This window comes from Aquarana catesbeiana, linkage group LG12 (genome assembly GCF_042186555.1).
Source record: "Aquarana catesbeiana isolate 2022-GZ linkage group LG12, ASM4218655v1, whole genome shotgun sequence".
NCBI lineage: Eukaryota > Metazoa > Chordata > Amphibia > Anura > Ranidae > Aquarana > Aquarana catesbeiana.
In genome coordinates, this window is record NC_133335.1 from 50936903 (window position 1) to 50958533 (window position 21631).

The 21631-nt window shown below is 43.8% G+C and overlaps 1 protein-coding gene across 1 annotated transcript in view; it reads left to right on the forward strand.

Annotated features, from left to right (window-relative positions):
- HDAC5 (histone deacetylase 5) overlaps positions 1–21631 on the forward strand; it is a 162386-nt gene that overhangs the window by 44061 nt on the left and 96694 nt on the right. The window contains exon 2 of the mRNA XM_073607767.1: positions 19956–20128. Coding sequence (XP_073463868.1) covers positions 20080–20128 — 49 coding nt within the window. The 5' untranslated portion in view covers positions 19956–20079. The remainder of the gene's footprint in view (positions 1–19955; positions 20129–21631) is intronic.

A 21631-nucleotide genomic window follows, 5' to 3' on the forward strand; every position in this document is an offset into this window, starting at 1 on the left:
AATAGAGCTTTCTTTTGGTGATATTTGATCACCTGTGCGGTTTTTATCTTTTGCTCTGTAAAAAAAGACACAATTTAGAAAAAAACACCCAATTCTGCTATAAAACATATCCAAAAAAAAAATAAAAAATCTAATTTCTTCATCAATTTAGGCCAATATGTATTCTGCTACATATTTTTGGTAAAAAAAATCCAAATAAGCGTAAATTGATTGGTTTGTGCAAAAGTTATAGCGCCTACAAGCTATGGGATATTTTTTTTAATAATAGTAATGGTGGTGATCAGCGTCTTTTAGCGGGACTGTGATATTGCAGTGGACATTCGGACATTAACTGACACTTTTGATGATTTTTTTGGGAACCAGTGACACTAATACACTGATCAGTGCTAAAAATATGCACTGTCACTATACTAACAACACTGGCTGGGAAGGGGTTACCATCAGGGCCGATCAAAGGGTTAACTGTGTGCCTGACCAATGTTTTTCTAAAGTGTGGGAGATGCTTTTACTATGGGAAGACATGGATCTTAGGCCCTGCTTTGAAGACACAGGATCCATGCCTCCCAACATTTTGAGATGGGAATGAGGGACACCTATTAGCAAAAGTATGTAGGCATAGGACACACCCTCTGCCACGCCCCCTTAAAGGAGAATTATACAAAAAAATATTAGGTAAACCCACAAGTGCTTTTTTTTACCACTACTATTCCTTTATACTGGCTTTTAAAATTTACAAATGCAGCAATTTAGGGTTGAAAATATATTTATTGGTAATTTAACAGACAATACAAGGAACAACGTCTAAAGTTACAATCTGGTGACAAACGTAAGTGAACATGTGTGGTGAGTCAGCCCAATGGCTATCGCCCATAGCTTAACTCCTATCGACAGTATATTATTGACATTGACGACTGTCAATTGGGACAAAGAGTACTTCCAGCTAGGAGAGCCTCGTTGTTCATAATAAAATTATGTACAAAAATTTGAGAAATTAAAAATAAAAAACAAGAAGAAGAAAGGGGGGGAGCAACCCAAAGATGGGCGAGAATTGAAAAAGAAAGGGAAAGAGGAAGGAAGAGGAAACATGGGAAGAATGAGAAAAAGATAGTCGAAGAAGAGTGTCAGGGCTGCTGTGGGGACAGTCGTAGAAGAAAGTTACCAGAGGACAACGAGAGGGGAGGGGGGACCCGTAGGTACATGCCCTGCCCATCCTTGCCTTCAGGTTGTATGTTAGGGTGATCGCAGGGGGGTCAGCAGTATGTTGGCAAGAGTATCAGAGGCAGAGAATGGGAGCCTGATGGACCACAGTACCTTGTATTCATCAAAGGTGTCGTTGTCAAGGGTCAGCATCTCCTCCATTCTCATGGTATCGTTCATAATCGAGACCCATTGTGACAAGGGAGGGGTGGTGGTTGTCTTCCAAAATGATGGAATGAGCTGTCTCGCTGAGGACATGAAAAAGCGGAGGAGATTCCGTTTCTGTGATGTTATCAACCCAGGGAGTATTGAGAGAAGGGCAATCTTAGGGGAAGGTGTTAGCGTTTCATCATAAATTTTATTATAACATTCAAGTACCTCATTCCAGAAGGGACGGATCCTCTTGCATTCCCATCAGACATGTAGGTAGTTCCCTGTGGAAGAATTACAGGAAGGGACGGGGGAACCATTCCAGGATACGTGCCACATGAGTAGCCTTGTAATAGGTCTCGTACTCAGGCAGGCCCGCCCCTCCCTGCAGCTTCGGAAGGGTAATTTGTATTTTACCCTAGGCAACCCCCGATTCCACATAAATCTGATAGCGAGTGAGCGTAGGGATGTAAAGAAGGATTTAGGAACCATAATGGGGATCGTCTGGAAGAGGTATAAAAGCTTGGGCAGTGTGTTCATCTTAAAGGGGTTGTAAAGGTAAAAATTTTTTCACCTCAATGCATTCTATGCATTAAGGTGAAAAAACTTTTGACAGTACCGCCGCCCCCAGGCCCCCCGTTTTACTTACCTGACGCCTCGAATCTTCGCTCCTCGTCCTCGTCAGCTTCATTGCAGCTCAGCCTGGTCGCTGATTGGCTGCAGTGGATGGATTGAAAGCAGCGCAGCCATTGGCTCGCGCTGCTGTCAATCACATCCGATGACGCGGCGCGCCGGGGGGCGGGGCCGAGTGATACAGCGAGCGGCTATAGCCGCCGGCTGTATCACGGGAGCGCGCCCGCAAGCACTCACCACCGTGCGAGGGAGCTCGCATGAAGGTGGTAAATGCTTGCCGGGAGGAGCTGAAACAGCCGCCGAGGGACCCCAGAAGACCAGGTTCGGGGCCACTCTGTGCAGAACGAGCTGCACAGTGAAGGTAAGTATAACATGTTTGTTATTTAAAAAAAAAAAAAAAAATAACTTTACAACCCCTTTAAGGGTATTGATCCGCCCAAACCGCGGCAAGGGGGAACCACCCCACTCTTCTAGGTCCTTCCGTATGTGGGAGAGCAGGGGAACATAATTCAGGGAGAGTAAGTTGGAAAGGTTAAAGGGGATGATGACCCCTAGGTAGTATATTCCCTTCGTCTGCCATTGAAATGAAAAATTTGACCGTAGTGAGGACATCGTGGAGGTGGGGAGGGAAATACTGAGGGCTTCAGTCTTGGATATGTGGAGTTTGAAGTTACTAAAGGAGCCAAATTGAGGGAATTCATGGAAAAGGGACGGGAGGGAGGTATGGGGATGTTATATATAAACCAGGAGGTCGTTGGCATAAAGGGATAGTTTATGATGAGAGGAGGGAGTTTGGATACCTAGGATGGAGGCGTTCTACCGGATGGCACACGCTAGGTGTTCTATAATGATGACAAATAAAAGGGGAGAGAGGGGGCAGCCTTGCCGAGTGCCATTGAAAGGGCTTTTTTTCAGCGGGAACGCGGGGGAATGCAGTTCCGGCACTTCCACCATTGAATGTATGTAATGGCAAGGAGTGCTGGATTGTGCTACAGTGTCTATTGATACTGGCTGCTGATGCATCTATTGTTGCTGGAGGAGATCTATTTCTGCAGAAGGGTTGCTTGCTGCTGGGGAGGTCTATTGTTGCTGGTGGGGGATCTATTGTTGCTGGGGTGGGTCTTATGTTGCCGGGGGCCAGTTGTCGCTGGGAGGGATCTACTGTTGAGGGCGTAGTCTATTATAGCTGGCTGATAGAGGGTCTATTGTTGCTGGGTGGTATTTTGTTGTAGGTGGTCCATTGTTGCAGGGGGGGTGTCTATTGTTGCTGGTGGGTCTATTGTTGTTGGCTGTGGGGGTCTATTTTACTGCTTTTCTTGTTATCAATAACAAATTCCATACAGATTACTTAGTACAACAAATGTTACTTGGTTCTGTATTCTCTAAAAGGGGCAGTGCTGGGAGGTGGGTAAGGGGTGGAGCCAAGGACTGGTGCTCAGAGGTAGGTAGGGGCAAAGACAATGGGTAACTCCCAAAAGGGGGGAATTCCTACACCTATTCTCTGAGAAAAAAAGCCCTGGCCATTGATAATGTCAAATGACTCAGATGCAGTGCCATTCACCTAAACTGAGGCAGACGGTTGGGAGTATAAGGACATCACCTTAGAAATAAAAGTTGTTCCCAAGCCCAATTGTTCTAGTGAGAGTCGGAGGAATCTCCAATTGACTCTAACGAACGCCTTTTCAGCGTCGAAGGATAGGAGGCAGGCTTTCAAGTTTTTACGTTAGACAAAGGAGCTGAGATGAATCGTTTTAGTGTTATTGTCCCTCGCCTCATGGCCCGGGACAAATCCCACTTGATCTTTATGGATCACTCCTGGAAAGAGGGGAGATAAGCGGTTGACCAATACCTTTGCGAACAGCTTCAAATGCAGCAATTTAGAAATTGGATGAAAGGTTTAGCACTGGGAAACACTTTTTGAAAGATAAAAAGTGCATTTTATATACAACTATATAGATCAGACCAAAATGAGGGACAAATGAGGAGTGAGGGACATTGTACCAAATCAGGAACAGTCCCTCGAAATCAGGGACAGTTGGGAGCTATGCAGGATCCATGCCTTCCCTCATGTCAGAACGGCATGTTTACATAGGCAGATTGCAGTTCTGTCTCTGTGGCTGATGATTGGCAGGTGCCGGCAAACACTTAGTGCATGGTACTCGCTGATCAGCTCCCGCTGTGTATATACACAGCGGGAGCGAGCCAGCGGCGGCGCGTATTCACAACCTCTACCGGGAAGTGCAGGTTCATGTATATATACATAATCCTGCGCACAGTGGCCACCCTGTAGTAAAACTGCTAAAGGGGGGTCGGTACGTGGTTAAAGAACAGCCACAGCCTTAGTAGAAAGGTCTGTCCCCTGCCAGCATGCTGCAGAGAAGGACCGTTGCTCTCTGTGTGGAAGCACAGAGGTCCAGCACGCCCCTCACAAGTTGCAGCTAAAACTGTTCAATCAGGGAGACTGAACTTTGCTGACTGCGGAGCTATAGTTCTGACTCAGCAGGAGGCATGCCATACCGCTGCAGAGAGACCATTGCTTCCACACAGAGAACAAGCTTCCTTCTCTGCAGCATGCTGGCAGGGGACAGGCTTTTCTATATATGCTGTGGCTGCTTTAAAAAAAAAAGATAACTGCAAGATATTGCACACGTTTTTTCTTGATGCACTTTGAAAATTCTTAAACTGAAAATGGGCTTTAAATGTATGCATGGTAAGTAATATGTAATACTTACAGGCATTTACCTCCTCTCTACTGTACGCTGTAATTATTAGGATAGGTGACAGATCCTACATTTGATATTTTTTTCAGGAGTCTATAGCAGAGATACATTGAATAAAGACAGACTTCAAGGGGCCGTCACATGAGCGATTTGTAGAAGCTACGGCATCTCTCTCATTAGTGTTTTCGCTGTTAAGAAAAAGCGATTTGCAGGCGATGAAAGGTCTGTGTCACAGCACTTCCAGTCAATTGTAGCTCTGTTGCTGAGCGACTGACTCTCAGCGGCGCTTAGAGCTGGTTATAGAATGGCAGGCATCAACAGCCACTCATGTATTCCAATGTAGCTGAATAGTTATATACGTTACATTGTATCTAAGTACAGCAATAACTTTGTAGCTGCAAATTGCTGCAAAAAATAATGATCTAGGTTGGAATCCCAATCAGAACACCACCTGCATGGAGGTTGCATGTTCTTCCTGTGCTTGTGTGGGCGTCCTCTGTCTCGTCTGCCTCTATCTATCAGGTCAGCGGAGGAGTGCAATAAGAGTAAATGCACTTATTCTTTTACCACTTCAGCCCCAGGAAGGATTTACCCCCTTAATGACCAGGCCATATTTTGCGATACGGCACTGCGCCGCTTGTCGCGCGACGCTGCACCCAAACAAAATTGATGTCCCTTTTCTCCCACAAATAGAGCTTTCATTTGGTGGTATTTGATCACATCTGCGGTTTTTATTTTTTGCGCTATAAACAAAAAAAGAGCGTCAATTTTGAAAAAAATGAATGAAATGAATAACATTTTTTTTTTTCCGTTTGTGGTGGTCAAATGCAGTGCAGTTCCTCCCACTTCAACTCTGGAAGATTTACCCCCCTTCATGACCAGGCTATTTTTTGTGGTACAGCACTGCGTTACTTTACCTGACAATTTTCCCCATGAATAGAGCTTTCTTTTGGTGGTATTTGATCACCTCTGCAGTTTTTATTTTTTGCGCTATAAACAAGACGGACAATTTTGAAGAAAAAAACTAAATTGTTTACTTTCTGCTATAAAACATATCCAATTAAAAAAATGTAAAAAATCAAATTTCTTCATCAATTTAGGCCAATATATATTCTGCTACATATTTTTGGTAAAAAAATCCCAATAAGCGTTTATTGATTAGTTTGTGCAAAAGTTATAGCGTCTCCAAACTACGGGATATATTTATGGAACCCTCCCTCAACAGTAGATCTCTTCCAGGAATGATTGGCCCCCCTGTAACTTAAGACCCACCCCAGCAACAATAGATCCCTCACCAGCAACAACAGACCTCCTCACCCCCAAAAATTGATCCTCTACATAAACAATAGACTCCCCTGCAGCCAGCATCAATAGACCCTCCAGCACACCCCCAGCACCCCTTTGCCATTACATACATTCAGTGCTGACGGTGCCGGAATTGCGTTCCTGCTGAAAAGAAGCCCTGTGTACAGCCCTTTGATGATCTCAGGGGCCAAATTTGAGGCCCACTATATCAAGAAAGGGGGCACCACTGTCCTAGGCAATCCTGGCCTCCTTGGTACAGAGGATGCTGGATTGCCAAACATTATTACATTATTGAGCAATTCACTTAACAATACTGAAGGAACTTTCAAGTCTTGGGGAACCCCTGCTAAAGACAACTACAGTCTAATCCCGACCACCCCCCATACACACAGGCCTGGAGGGAAGACTTGGGTCACTCACATTTCACCCGTTGACTGGCAAAAGTGCTTCATTCTGACTCACAAAATATCCTTAGCCTCCAAAGCTCAAGAAAAAGGGTTCAAGTTGTTGACCCGTTGGTACAGATGCCCCTCGACTTTGCACTGGATAAGCCGAGCGTTCCCGGATACCTGCTGGCGTTGCTTGTCATCCAAGGGAACATTACTCCACATTTGGTGGGAATGCCCCCCCTGTGCGGAGGTTCTGGCAAAAGATCCTCGACTTGTTCTGCAGAATCATGGCGACATCAATCACACCCTCTCCTGAGGTAACTCTGCTATCTATGCTCCCTGGACCGCTTAAATCGGTCAAAAAAGACGTTCTGCGCCACTTTCTGTCAGCAGCTAGAACGGTTCTGCCCAGACACTGGAAGTCGACAGACATGCCTTCCCTGGGGGAGTGGGCAATTGAAGTGGACCGAATCAATAGCTTAGAACGCATGGTTTCGCAGGAAATGGGTAAAGAGGAGAAATTCTCCAAGACCTGGACCTCATGGTCTATGTTTCAATATTCCTCAGAATTTATTCCTTGGGCTGCAGAGGAATCCACCAACGCAACTGTCTAGCCTAAGTGGAATGTCTCCCTCTTACTATCTTCCTACCATACTGCCTTGACCCCTCTGTCCTCATCTTCATCCCCCTCTTCACTTTATATGTTACAGTGCTACACGACCACCCAAAACATAATCTTTAGTCTCACCAGACGGAAATTGTGACACACATAGAGTTTCACCCCAAGAGAAATCACGATTAGCACATCAACAAATGCCCTAGCATATTTGTAATAAGTGGGCACTGCTCATTGAGTGGATAGTGGTGCTCACTGACCCTTAAGAAGTCATGATTGACGATATAGCTACACAGGCTTGTATATCAAACTAGATTAATTGAAGCTAACGTTTTGGCACAGATATTAAAATGATGTTTATCTCTTTATATGTGTTACTGAATGATATATTTGTGTACTGTACACTTTTCCTTTCTCAATAAAATAAGATTGAATTAAAGACAACTACAGTATATCTGCAGTATATGGTACCTTAGCATGATATAAGAATAAATAAAAGAATAAGGATTATGAAGTACTTGGTGTACTTGACACTTAAAGCGGGAGTTCCAGCTGGACCCATGTTTATTAAAAGTCAGCAGCTACAAAAAGTGAAGCTGATGAATTTAAAAAAAAAAGGACACTCACCTGTCCCACGGTCCTGCGATGCAGCCATCCGAAGCCTCAGTTCTCTGCCCCGCCTGTCCGCAGGGCTGGAATCACTACTGTGGGCACCCGACTGTGACAGCTTACGGCTTCACAACCGGGTGCGCACTGCGCATGTGCGAGCTGCACTGTGCGTCGTGAATGGCTGGGCAATCTTCTGGGACCTGTGACTTGTCCCAGAAGATTGCAGGGAGGGAGGAGTTGCCGAGGCGGGACGGGCAGAAGAGCAAGCTGGGCAATGCTGCATCCTGGCCTAGGTCAACAAGGCTCAGGCCTAGGGCAGCAGTTTGCAGGGGGGGAAGCAAAAAAGCTACCCCACCGCATGAAAAAAACAGCCTCCTCCTGGCTCCCACATGAAAAGAGTCCCCACTGGCCTACGCTACACTTTTAGTATACATTTTTCGCTCATGGTTTTTGCAACCTGCTGATTTGTCTTAGGTTTTTCTCTATAGGAACATCTTTATGCCAGTTACTCCTGTTGTATTTAGCAAAATGTATTGCAATTAAACATGCACAGGTTAAAGATCTTTCAGTCTGTGTGTTGACATATTCTGGGGTTACTTTTGACCTGATTGAGTCCTAATTCTTTGACTATGAAACCGGTTTGTGAATTTTACATGAATACCATCAAATTGAAAAACATTAGTTGGGTAGGTCCCCATTCCCAGTGTTCCTCCTGGGATAAGTGGCATTGACAGCCAAGAGCGGTACCTGTGTGGTCAGATCACCATTGTATGTCCAATAATCCACAAATATGGATTTAGACCAACCCTATCTACTGGCCCAATGTGATGTAATTTAGGGGTATTTTAGCAGGTGAACATGAGCACTTCCAACACAACAAAGTGTCTTTGATGTCACTTAGCACTGGCATTTGTTCTGACATCAGTTTGAGATGTTTCAGTGATCATTCAGAATCCATTGACAGGTGCACGTGACCTCCTTCTGACCTGCATTTAACTATGCTTCATGCAGAGTTTGCCTTCCAATAGACTGGAGGGTGAGCTTTAGGAGGAAAAGGTGGGGCCTAAAGAGGAAGGGGTGTGGTTTACAGATGGCAGGGTGATCTTAAGCAGGAAGTGGTATGGCCTTGACAGGAAGGGGTGTACCATATTTAAATTAGGTAGTGCACGAGTTTAGTCATGCCTAGGGCAGCACAAAACCTAAATACACCACTGGAGTTGGGTACCTGCCAAAGCTAGATGACAACATTTGGTGAGTAGGGACACAACGGGGGGAGCACCACAAGGCACCTAATTTGATGAGCACCGAAGTCACCCTAAAGGATCATAACCGGTTACTCTGGAATTACACTCCTGTTATATACACTTTACTCCTTGGGACTCTATATTTATTTTTTACTATTTTTTACTTTTTAATTTATTCTAATTTGATTTTCTATGCATAATTTGTATGAGACTTGGTTTATATATATATATTTTATATATATATTATTTTTCTTCTATTCTTGTCACTGGGATCTCACATAAGCAACTGATTTTTTGCTTACCAAATGTATATATATTTTTGTCATTGTGTCATTTTGGAGATCTCATATACATTGGGGCAAAAAAGTATTTAGTCAGCCACCAATTGTGCACGTTCTCCCACTTAAAAAGATGAGAGAGGCCTGTAATTGTCATCATAGGTATACCTCAACTACGAGAGACAAAATGTGGAAAGAAATCCAGACAATCACATTGTCTGTCTGATTTTTGAAAGAATTTATTTGCAAATTATGGTGGAAAATAAGTATTTGGTCAATGTCAAAAGTTAATCTCAATACTTTGTTATATATCCTTTGTTGGCAATGACAGAGGTCAAACGTTTTCTGTAAGTCTTCACAAGGTTGTCACACACTGTTGCTGGTATGTTGGTCCATTCCTCCATGCAGATCTCCTCTAGAGCAGTGATGTTTTGGGGCTGTCGGTGGGCAACACAGACTTTCAACTCCCTCCAAAGGTTTTCTATGGGGTTGAGATCTTGAGATTGGCTAGGCCACTCCAGGACCTTGAAATGCTTCTTACGAAGCCACTCCTTCGTTGCCCGGGCGGTGTGTTTGGGATCATTGTCATGCTGAAAGACCCAGCCACGTTTCATCTTCAATGCCCTTGCTTTTGGGAGGAGGTTTGCACTCAAAATTCTGGAGTGGCCTAGCCAGTCTTCAGATCTCAACCCCATAGAAAACCTTTGGAGGGAGTTGAAAGTCCGCGTTGCCCAGCGACAGCCCCAAAACATCACTGCTCTAGAGGAGATCTGCATGGAGGAATGGACCAACATACCAGCAACAGTGTGTGACAACCTTGTGAAGACTTACAGAAAACATTTGACCTCTGTCATTGCCAACAAAGGATATATAACAAAGTATTGAGATGAACTTTTGATATCGACAAAATACTTATTTTCCACCATAATTTGCAAATAAATTCTTTCAAAAATCAGACAATGTGATTGTCTGGATTTGTTTCCAATTTTGTCTCTCATAGTTGAGGTATACCTACGATGACAATTACAGGCCTCTCTCATCTTTTTAAGTGGGAGAACTTGCACAATTGGTGGCTGACTAAATACTTTTTTTCCCCACTGTATATGTATGGTTTTAGTTCACAATATTGGCTTAATAAATACTATATATTTTTTTCATATTTTTGTGCACAGTTATGCCTAGAATTAACTTTTGTCTGACCAACCATACATATCTGCCTTTATGAGCACACAGGCATCTATTCTCTTATTTAGCACAGTTTCTGTTACATTACATTTTTGCTACCACTGACGGATATACTTATACACACCCAGCCCCAACAGGATAGGTAGTTCCTTCCTTTCCTGAAGGCAGGGTATTCACTTAAAATTTGCTTACATTATATGGTTTTAGGGTAGCGCCATTCACCCCACTTTTTACTCTTTTTTTATCTCTTGTAAGTTCCATTGGGAACCCAACAGGGGAGGCTGCAACCCGTCATCATCCTGAGCACGGAGCTACCATATATTTGACCTGCCAAAGCTATGTACCCACCCCCCCCCCCCCAAAAAAAAATTTACATGCCAAATGTGGCATGTCAGGGGGTCAGGATACCTTAAAGTGGAGGTTCCACGTTTGGGGGGGAATTCTGCTTTAAGGGCTGCTCTGTACAACATAATTGTTTTCAGTATTAGTACTGAAATTAAAGATTAATGATGACCAGAAAAGAAATGTAAACTTTAAGAATGTTGGTATTTCTTCACATTGGTGGCCTGTGGAGCCTTCTGATGGAGAAAGGGTCCATTAGATATCCTACCATTCTCCCAGGAACATCAGTATCATAAAGAAGAAAGAAAAACAATACCGGCTGTCAAATAATGTTATGTAAAATGATGAAAAACTTCACATTTTCTTCCCAAATTCATTAAAAAGAATTATTAAACAAAAAGTAATCCAAGGGGTCTTAAGTCCTTGCTGCAGCACGCAAAGTTTTCCTATTTAACTGCTTCAAGGCTTGAGAAAGTTGTGGTTTGTAGCATTGCTTGAGTGTATTTTTTATTAGCAGAAAAATGATAGGGGTATATAAGCAAGAAAAAAATAGTTTTTAATTAAAATCTGACTGGGAATTAACCCTAGAGCAGGGGTAGGCAAACCTCGATCCTCCAGCTGCTGCGTAACTACAAATCCCATCATGCCTCTGGAAGCCATACTTGTGGTTGTTAGTCTTCAATGCCTCAAGAGACTTCCTTAATAGCTGGAGAGCCAAAGTTGTTCCTCAACAGCAGAAGAACCAAAGTTGTTCCTCAACAGCTGGAGAGCCAAAGTTGTTCCTCAACAGCTGGAGAGCCAAAGTAGTTCCTCAACAGCTGGAGAGCCAAAGTTGTTCCTCAACAGCTTGAGAGCTGACGTTTGCCTACCCCTACTCTAGGGGATAAGGAATAGGGTATAATACTCATCTTACTCCTCACTCCAGGAAGTTCCCTCCATCTGTGCAACTGGTCGTCCTAAGTCTCTTCTATAAGATGCTCCGGGTGGCACTTGCACAATGACTTCATCAAGTCCAATTCAGGGCTAATGGCCTTACATTTTTCATGGGGACGGCGAGGGACCGACCACAAGTCAGGGTGGAGGAGTTTGTCGCAGCAAGGCGTAGAGTCTGCTGTCTATGTCACCAATGGGGAGATTCAGACTCTCTATTTTTCCTGGTAACCTTTTGTCACCTGGACAGAAAGTCATGGGAAATCCATGGGAATAGAGGGAAAATCTTCCAAACTGTTCCAATGACAAATGTCTAAGAGGGGATTTTCCTAGCTTTGGAGAGATTGACTCTCACTTCCTGTTGAATTTCTGGGACAGGAAATGAAGGAAAATCACTTCAGCAGAAGACAGGCAGAGAAAAAGAAAATAAGAAGGCTTTGACTATTCCTTACTCTATCCAAAACTAAAAAGAGCATTTTGGCTAGAGATACCTCCTTTACGTAGACCTCCAAAAGCCCTGAGACTGCTGCATCTTGGATGTGATGTCAGCAGAGCCAGCAGAGTCAGAGCTGTCACTCTCAAGTTAAACCCTGTAGTTTTTTCCTTTACCTTTCAGGTAATGTAGGGAGGTGGAGGGAGTAGAGGAGCTGGGCCATCACCTATGCTGGCTTAGCCAAGTCCAGCCTTCTGTGCTTTGCTGATGAGCAGGAGGGGGTAGGTTGTAATAACAGGAGGTGTGTCACAATAACCTACCTTTCCTTGTAACAATCAAGGTGCTGGAACACAAGACAATAGTAATCATTTTTTTTTTTATATGGAAGGTTCGGATACACTCTGTCGGACTCTGGGATCTGACATAAGAGTTAAGGAATACACTGGTGTCACGTCTCCGCCCCCTGGCTGCTGATTGGACAGTGAAAGAGCAGCAGCACACTTATAAGTCATCACCTCTGCTCTCTCCTCTTTGTTAGCATGCTCCCTGTCAGCACATGTGCATGTAGCGGCACCTGATTGGCTCTTAGTCTGAGATGACAAAGGTTGTGCATGGTATGACGAAGACTGACATCAAGGAAAATTCAGGTACTTATATTAGTTGTATATGAAGATGAATTCACTTCTGCCTAGAGTTAATTGTATTTTACCAGCATTAGACATTAGAGATAGGCTAGGATTCTTTATTGGAGAAGCAGCCGGATATTTGTGTTTTCACATTCTCTTATCTAAAACCATGAACTTTGGAAATGCCAGCAGAGCCAGTAGCACAGAGCTAAGCGAAAGCTTCAGCTCACAAATGAGTGTATATCTATTTATAAGCTCTAGTGACGCGGGTATGGCCGTGTAGCAGCGACTGGCGATAATACATCATCGCCTCCCTCGTCCTGCGTATGTCACAGTCAGGGAAATGTGTTCTGCCACATTCATGCTGCCCCCCTGCTGTCCTTTGTTCATTGTGCTTCACACTGAAGTTCTAAGCACAGACCCTGTTCTACTATTTTATGTCATGCTGACACTGGGGAGGGACACCATTTAGCCCCAGTATTCGGGAAAGGGACCCCATTTGGCACTGGTAGACTGGAGACCCCATTTCATATTCGCACCCTGGGGATAGACAAAGGGACAATCTGTTTCAGAAGGGTTGTAGATTCAGGGGTGCAGTCTCTTCCTTAGATGCACCAGAGTAGTCCTGTTACAAACTAACACTCTGAGTATAGTGCTCTATTATAGACTGACATTCTGAGTATAGACCCCCATTATAGACTGACACTCTGGGTATAGACCCTCATTATAGACTGACACTCTGGGTATAGACCCTCATTATAGACTGACACTCTGGGTATAGACCCCCATTATACACTGACATTCTGAGTATAGAACCCCATTATAGACTGACACTCTGGGTATAGACCCTCATTATAGACTGACACTTTGGGTATAGACCCTCATCATAGACTGACACTCTGGGTATAGACCTTCATTATACACTGATACTCTGTGTATAGACCCCCATTATAGACTGACACTCTGGGTATAGACCCCCATTATATACTGAAATTCTGAGTATAGAACCCCATTATAGACTGACACTCTGGGTATAGACCCCCATTATAGACTGACACTCTGGGTATAGACCCCCATTATAGACTGACACTCTGGGTATAGACCCCCATTACATACTGACATTCTGGGTATAGACCCCCATTATACACTGACACTCTATGTATAGACTCCCAATACATACTGACGCTCTGATTATAGACCTCCATTATACACTGACACTCTGGGTATAGACCCCCATTATAGAATGACACTCTGGGTATAGACTCCCATTATACACTGAAATTCTGAGTATAGAACCCCATTATAGACTGACACTCTGGGTATAGACCCGCATTGTAGTCTGACACTCTGGGTATAGACCCCCATTACATACTGACATTCTGGGTATAGACCCAGATTATACACTGACACTCTATGTATAGACTCCCAGTACATACTGACGCTCTGATTATAGACCCCCATTATACACTGACACTCTGGGTATAGACCCCCATTATACACTGACACTCTGGGTATAGACCTTCATTATACACTGACACTCTGGGTATAGACCTCCATTATACACTGACACTCTAGGTTTAGATGCCCATTATACTTACATTACTTACATTATTCACTGTGGATATAAACCCCCATTACACACTGACAGTGCGAAGATAGACCCATTATACACTGACACTCTGAGTATAGACCCCCATTATAGACTGACAGTGCGAAGATAGACCCCCATTATACACTGACACTGCGGAGACAGACCCCATTAAACACTGACAGATAGACCCCCATTATACACTGACACTGCGGAGATAAACCCCCCCCTTTTAGAAACACAGCAGTAAACCGCCATCATCCTGCCATTCTATATTGGGGCCCCTTTCATGGCGGACCTCTCAGGCTGGGACCCCTTTTCCTCCCATGCCGTGAGCGTTCATTGTCCATTCTCCCTTTTCAGTCCCCATTCATGATTTTCCATTCATACTTTCCTCTCCCTCCCTCCCTCCATCGCTCTCTCTGCGTATCCATTCATACGCGCTCTCCCTCCCACACTCTCTGCGCTCTCTGAATGTTAATGTGGCTGTTGGTGCTGAGGGTCACAGACGCATGGAGACGTGATCTCCAAGCTATATGGGGGTGCAGACAGCCTAAAACCTCAGCTGCAAGATGAATACGAAATCAGTGGACGATGAGATTTGGTGCAATTCCGGGGAAGGCTATTGTTTGTCAGTAAGTCGGAGTGCCGCATGGTTATGGCTTATCTACGGCACTGATCTCTATACTAGCAATGTATTCTGCAGAATGAATCATTTACCCAAAAGGAGCAGACAATTGAATGTGCCCATACTGCGATCAGGGATTTGTGGGCTCATGGCATAGAACAAAGCAAACCTCCATAAACCAAAAATTCCCACCACACATCTTCTGCATGCTGCATGATATTACCGGGAAAATGTCAATTCCGGCAAATATATAGAAACTATCGAAGCATCATTACTATTTTCTTAGTGTGTTATTTTTCATTGCTCTGACACTCCCTGCATACAGTGCCTTGAAAAAGTATTCATACCCCTTAAATTTTACACATTTTGTCATGTTACAACCAAAAATGTAAATGTATTTTATTGGGATTTTATGTGATAGACCAACACAAAGTGGCACATAATTAAGTGGAAGGAAAATGATAAATGGTTTTCAACATTTTTTACAAATAAATATGTGAAAAGTGTGGGGTACATTTGTATTCAGCCCCCCTGAGTCAATACTTTGTAGAATCACCTTTCACTGCAATTACAGCTGCAAGTCTTGTTGGGGATGTCTCTACCAGCTTTGCACATCTAAAGAGTCACATTTTTGCCCATTATTCTTTGCAAAATAGCTCAAGCTCTGTCAGATTAGATGGAGAGCGTCTGTGAACAGCAATTTTCAAGTCTTGCCACAGATTCTCAATTGGATTTAGGTCTGGACTTTGGCTGGGCCATTCTATAACATGAATATGCTTTGATCTAAACCATCCCATTGTAGCTCTGGCTGTATGTTTAGGGTTGTCCTGCTGGAAGGTGAACCTCCGCCCCAGTCTCAAGTCTTTTGCAGACTCTAATACCACGTACACACTGGCAGACTTTTCGACCGGACTGGTCCGACGGACCAAATCCGGCGGACAATCAGACCGTGTGTGGGCTCCATCGGACGTGCAGCTGACTTTTTCGGCTGACTTTTTCGGTCAAAAATCTGACGGACTTTAAATTTGAAACATGTTTCAAATCTTTCCGATGGACTCGAGTCCGGTTGAAAAGTCTGCTCGTCTGTATGCTAGTCTGACGGACAAAAACCAAAGCCAAAGCAGCTATTGGCTACTGACTATGAACTTCCTTATTTTAGTCCGAGCGTACGTCATCCGTCGGACTTTGGTGTGATCGTGTGTAGGCAAGTCCGTTCCTTGGGCAAGTCCGTCGGAAGTCCGCCGAAAGTCTGTCGGACCAGTCCGGTCGAAAAGTCCGCCCGTGTGTACGCTGCATTACAGGTTTTCTTCCAAGATTTCCCTGTATTTGGCTCCATCCATCTTCCCATCAACTCTGACCAGCTTCCCTGTCCCTGCTGAAGAAAAGCATCCCCACAACATGATGCTGCCACCACCATGTTTCACGGTGGGAATGGTGTGTTCAGGGTGATGTGCAGTGTTAGTTTTCTGCCACACATATCGCTTTGCTTTTAGGCCAAAAAAGTTAAATTTTGGTCTCATCTGACCAGAGCAGACTTCTTATTGCTTTCTTTCAACAATGTCTTTCTTCTTGCCACTCTTCCATAAAGACCAGATTTGTGGAGAGCACGACTAATAGTTGTCCTGTGGACAGATTCTCCCACCTGAGCTGTGGATCTCTGCAGCTCCTCCAGAGTTACCATGGGCCTCTTGGCTGCTTCTCTAATTAATGCTCTCCTTGCCCGACCTGTCAGTTTAGATGGACGGCCATGTATTATTAGGTTTGCAGTTGTGCCATAATCTTTCCATTTTCAGATGATGGATTGAACAGTGATCCCTGAGATGTTCAAAGCTTGGGATATTTTTTTATAATCTAACCCTGCTTTAAACTTCTCCACAACGTTATCCCTGACCTGTCTGGTGTGTTCCTTGGCCTTCATGATGCTGTTTGTTCACTAAGGTTCTCTAACAGACCTCAGAGGGCCTCACAGAACAGCTGTATTTGTACTGAGATTAAATTACACACAGGTGGACTCTATTTACTAATTAGGTGACTTCTGAAGGCAATTGGTTCCACTAGATTTTAGTTAGGGGTATCAGAGTAAAGGGGGCTGAATACAAATGCACACCACACTTTTCAGATATTTATTTGTAAAACATTTTGAAAACCATTTATTATTTTCTGTCCACTTTACAATTATGTGCCACTTTGTGTTGGTCTATCATATAAAATCCCAATAAAATACATTTCTGTTTTTGGTTGTAACATGACAAAATGTGGAAAATTTCAAGGGGTATGAATACTTTTTCAAGGCACTGTACATTTTATAAGAAATAGCTAAATACCTTAATTTTTAGGGTTTCTATATGGTCACGTGACCACAAACCTCCCTCGATCAATGCCCTTTCTCTGTGGCAGTGACAGTGGTCTCCAAACTGTGGCCCTTTGCTTGTTTTTATCTGGCCCTTGGGGCACTATTTCTCCCACTGATACAAGGCCCTATTCCTCCTACTGACACCAATGATGGGGCACTATTCCTCCTACTGACACCAATGATGGGGCACTATTCCTCCTACTGACACCACTGATGAGGCACTATTCCTCCTACTGACACCAATCATGGGGCACTATTCCTCCTACTGACACCAATGATGGGGCACCATTCCTTCCACCGATTCTAACAATGGGGCATTATTTACTCCCATTTATGCCAGGGCATTTTCTACTTACACTGGCCACAGTCCAGGCCCCTCAATCTGAACTGGCCCTTTGTTTAGAAATTTTGGAGACGCCTGGTCTATGATAAAATTACCGCTGTATGGGATTAGGAGATGCCAATCAGAGAGGCAACAATACTGCAGAATATGAGCAGCATTGTTGGCCCTCCACAGGAAGTAAAGGTTACCCAGTGGCAGCATCAGCAGATCACCGGTTATTGATTGGCTATTTGAAGCATATTGTTCACTTGGGAAAAAAGTGTTCAATTAACCTAGGGTTAACCCTTAGAGTTCTGCTTTAAAGCTGAGCTCTAGGCAGATGTAAAAAGACACAAATGTATACAGCTCTATACTCATTGAGACATCATTAAATGTATTTTTTGAATGTAACCTGTGTTGGTACAGGAATATCACCCGGGAAAAGCCTCTTGCAGTCCATGTACAGCAGTGGTGAAGTGTGAAAGAAGGAAACAGCACAAGAAGCCGATCATGTGGTGACAAGAAGCATGCTGATAAAGGAAGAGAGATGAGTGGCAAATAGATATGCTCATCACTGTGATGCTTCTCTTTTCACTGTCCAGTTACAAGCTTGGGTGGGTCCAGGACAATTGGGTTAAATGATGCTGGCCATTAGTGAGGAGCATGGGTTGAGTCTGTTCCAATCCCTGAAGTTAGAGGGAATCAGTTTATGTGCAGACAAGAAGCATGCTGATAGGAGGTAAAAGCAGAGTGACAAAGATGAGCTCATCACTGTGCTGCTTCTCCTTTTACTGTCCAGTTACAGGCTTGACTCAGAGCAAGTGGGTTGAATGATGCTGGTTTTCAGACTGAGGATATCTAGAGGCCGGAAAATGTACTAAAATCTCTGGATTGAAGCTGAATATTGCAGCAAACCTTTCCTTATGTTATTTTAATTTTAATGGGCTATTTGTTTTCATCTTGTATTTTTGGCTGGAGTTCTGCTTTAAGTCCATGTAGCCAGTTTGCTTCCTTTAGTTCCAGTAGTCCAGCACAATATTTTTCAGCAGAAGTGAAAATTCTAAAGCTGTCCTAATTGTCTCTAATGTAAAAAACCTAACTAGCCCCTACCTAAACCTTTAACACTTAACCAACCCTAACCAGCTGCTAACGCTCACTCGAATCCCGTTGATAGGGAAACATAGTAATCCTTAAAGCAGAACTATACTCATCTCTGCTCCAGTGATGACATCACCATTCTTCCGCCAAGATCCCGGGGAATGCTGAGTATCCCACAGCTTCCAAGAAGACGCTCCAGCACAGCACAGGAGTGCCTCGTCATGAGATCTGGTTTGCTCAGCATTTCTTGGGATCTCCGTGGAAGGATGATGACGTCACCCCACTCTGACGTCAGAGGTAAGGTAGGTATATTTATTTTTTCCTGCAGATTTTTATTTCCCCAAAACTTTAATGCTGCAATTTATCCCAGATCCGGATTATCTACAAGCCAACTTGGACCTGTGGATGTCTAGGGGGTTCCGCTACAACCTTCATGCCAGAGGTATAGCGCTGGTCTAAGCTGTACAACTGCCTGGCCCTTTACAAGTCAGGGTGTACTTGTAGGAAGTATTGCCTATGGGCGTGCGCAATTTTAATGTTTGACGTGTTGGGTATCTATTTATTCAGCACAACAACTTAAGCTTTTATATATTATCAAAAAAACTGTGTAATTTATTGTGTTTGTGTGCCCTAAAATAAACTTTAGTTTATGTTTTACCAAAATTTTGCGTTTCATAAACCGTTGCACACATAAATAATTGGAACTACCACCATTTTATTCTCTAGGGTGTCTGCTTTCAGAAAATATATACTGTTTGGGAGTTTTAATTAAACTTCAAGCCTAACATTACTTTTTTAATTATGTAAAGAAAAAAATGTTAAAAATGGCTCCAAGCCTCCAGCTGGCGGATGTAAAAAACTGATGTAAAAAATGGATGAAAAACTGAACTCAACTGAAAACTGATGTAAGCTGAATCCGTTTTTTCTTTGAACAAATGTGATTGAATGGATGACGGGGCTGTAATGATGTAATAATGATTACAGAGCTGTGTTATTTTGTATCTTTTCTATCTCCCTAGAGTTCAGCTTTAAGGTATTTTTAAATAATAACTCCACACATGCAGTCTCTTTATTTCCTATACCTTGCGGTCCCCCTTATATCAGTCCTCAGTGAGTTCTTTTCTCTTATAAAGCATCTGTGTAATTCATTCTGAAGATGTCGACCTTGCACCCAAGGGGGATAATTACTGGTGCTCGTTCGTTGCATGATCTGCTTACAAATCACTGATGTTTTCTTTCAACTTTTTACCGTGAAGACATTCAAAGGGGGATTGCTGATAGCAGCTCCTGTCTCTTCTTCTCATTGCAGGGCAGCACCAGCCGAGGGATGTGTATGGAGAACTGAGCCTCCTGGAAGCGCCATCTTTGCCCCGGCCTGTCAGTTAAGTCCTGGGCTTTGGAGATCCAGGAAGGGGGTCTTAGTCCCCCGTTTCATGTCTGTCCAGCCGTTGGACATCAGGATGAACCTTCCTAGCCAATCTGGTGAGTGATCAGTCAAAGAATACTTGTAGTAGTGGTGGGGGGTTTTTGTCTTGAAGGCCTCACTGAGGTCCAAAGACTGGTGGCCAACAGAGACTATGTCACATAGTTTTATTATATGTTGATCTTGCCAGTAGACCCCTTGCATTCCCACCTGACAGCTCAGTTTATTCTGCAGAAAACTCACACTGCAGCGTTCCTAAAGTTCAGGTCCATCATTCTCACGTAGGTGCAGCGTTTCAGTCATTCAAAATTCCCCCTGGGATTTCTATGTCACTCATTCCAGAAGACAAATCATGGGGTCGCGCACATTCACACAAAGGGTGCAGATGTCTTCTAGTTTATTGTCAGGGGTCTGCATGTAAGCAGGTAGGGCAGAGTAGCTCCCCTTTAACGGTGCTTCCCCTTGGGAGACGGTAAGGAGTTCCTCTAAAAGCCAGGGAGGGAGAGGCATGCAGGGCCCCCAGGAAGAAGAGAGAAGGAAGGAAAGTCAGGCTGATAGTTGCTGTCACCCCCTGCTGGGGGAGAGCAGGGCACCAGGGAGATCCCTGAGAGCCTGGGCAAGGACATTCCACAGCAGAGTGGGAGGTGAGACTGTCTGTTGGGGCTTGGTTTTCCCAAGCCTCCCCCCCATGGGAAGGAAGCTATGGCAGCTAGCCACTGGAAAGAGTGTAGGCCAATCACTCTAATTGACGGATCCACTTAACATCAAAATCACATACCTGTATACTGGGATGATGCCTGCCGCTACAAGCAGCTTTTGGCTTTTACAGATGGAGGAAGGGGTCCCCCCACCACCCGCCATTGATTCTCCAGACTCTACCGTCCAACCGGTGAGCCTGGAATGAAAGCCAGTGGTTCTACCAGCTTACCATAGAGCTCGTCGAGGACCAGAAGGTCCCCAATAAGCTCTATGGTATATGAAACCGGAAACAATAAGCATGTTTGTCACTTCCGGTTTTTCCAGGATGTAAACAGCACCCATTTTTAAATATTGAAAGCATCTGATCACACCGATCCTGGTGTGATCAGATGCCTTTAAGGGCAGAGAAGACATCTGGGGTAATAGACCCCAGATCTATCCATAAAGAGTACCTTTCACTGCCTATTGCTGTCATGAAATATATATACATTCCTTGTGACAGCAATAAAAGTAATAAAAAAAATATTAAAGAAACAGTGTGGAAAAAAAATAAAATAAATAAATAAACAAGCATTTTTAAAGCGCCTCGTCCCCCCATGCACGCAAAGGTGAACGCACATGTTGGTCCCGCACGCATACGTAAAAGGCGATCACACCACACATGTGAGATATTGCCGTAAACATCAGAGCGAGAGCAATAATTCTAGCACCAGACTTGACATGTTTGGTATCTATTTATTTACAGCTTACATCTTTTACATTTGGATTCAGAAAACTGCTACGCAAATACCGCGTGACATAAAAAATTGCAAAACCCACCATTTTATTCTCTAGGGCCTCTGCTAAAACATATGTATATATAT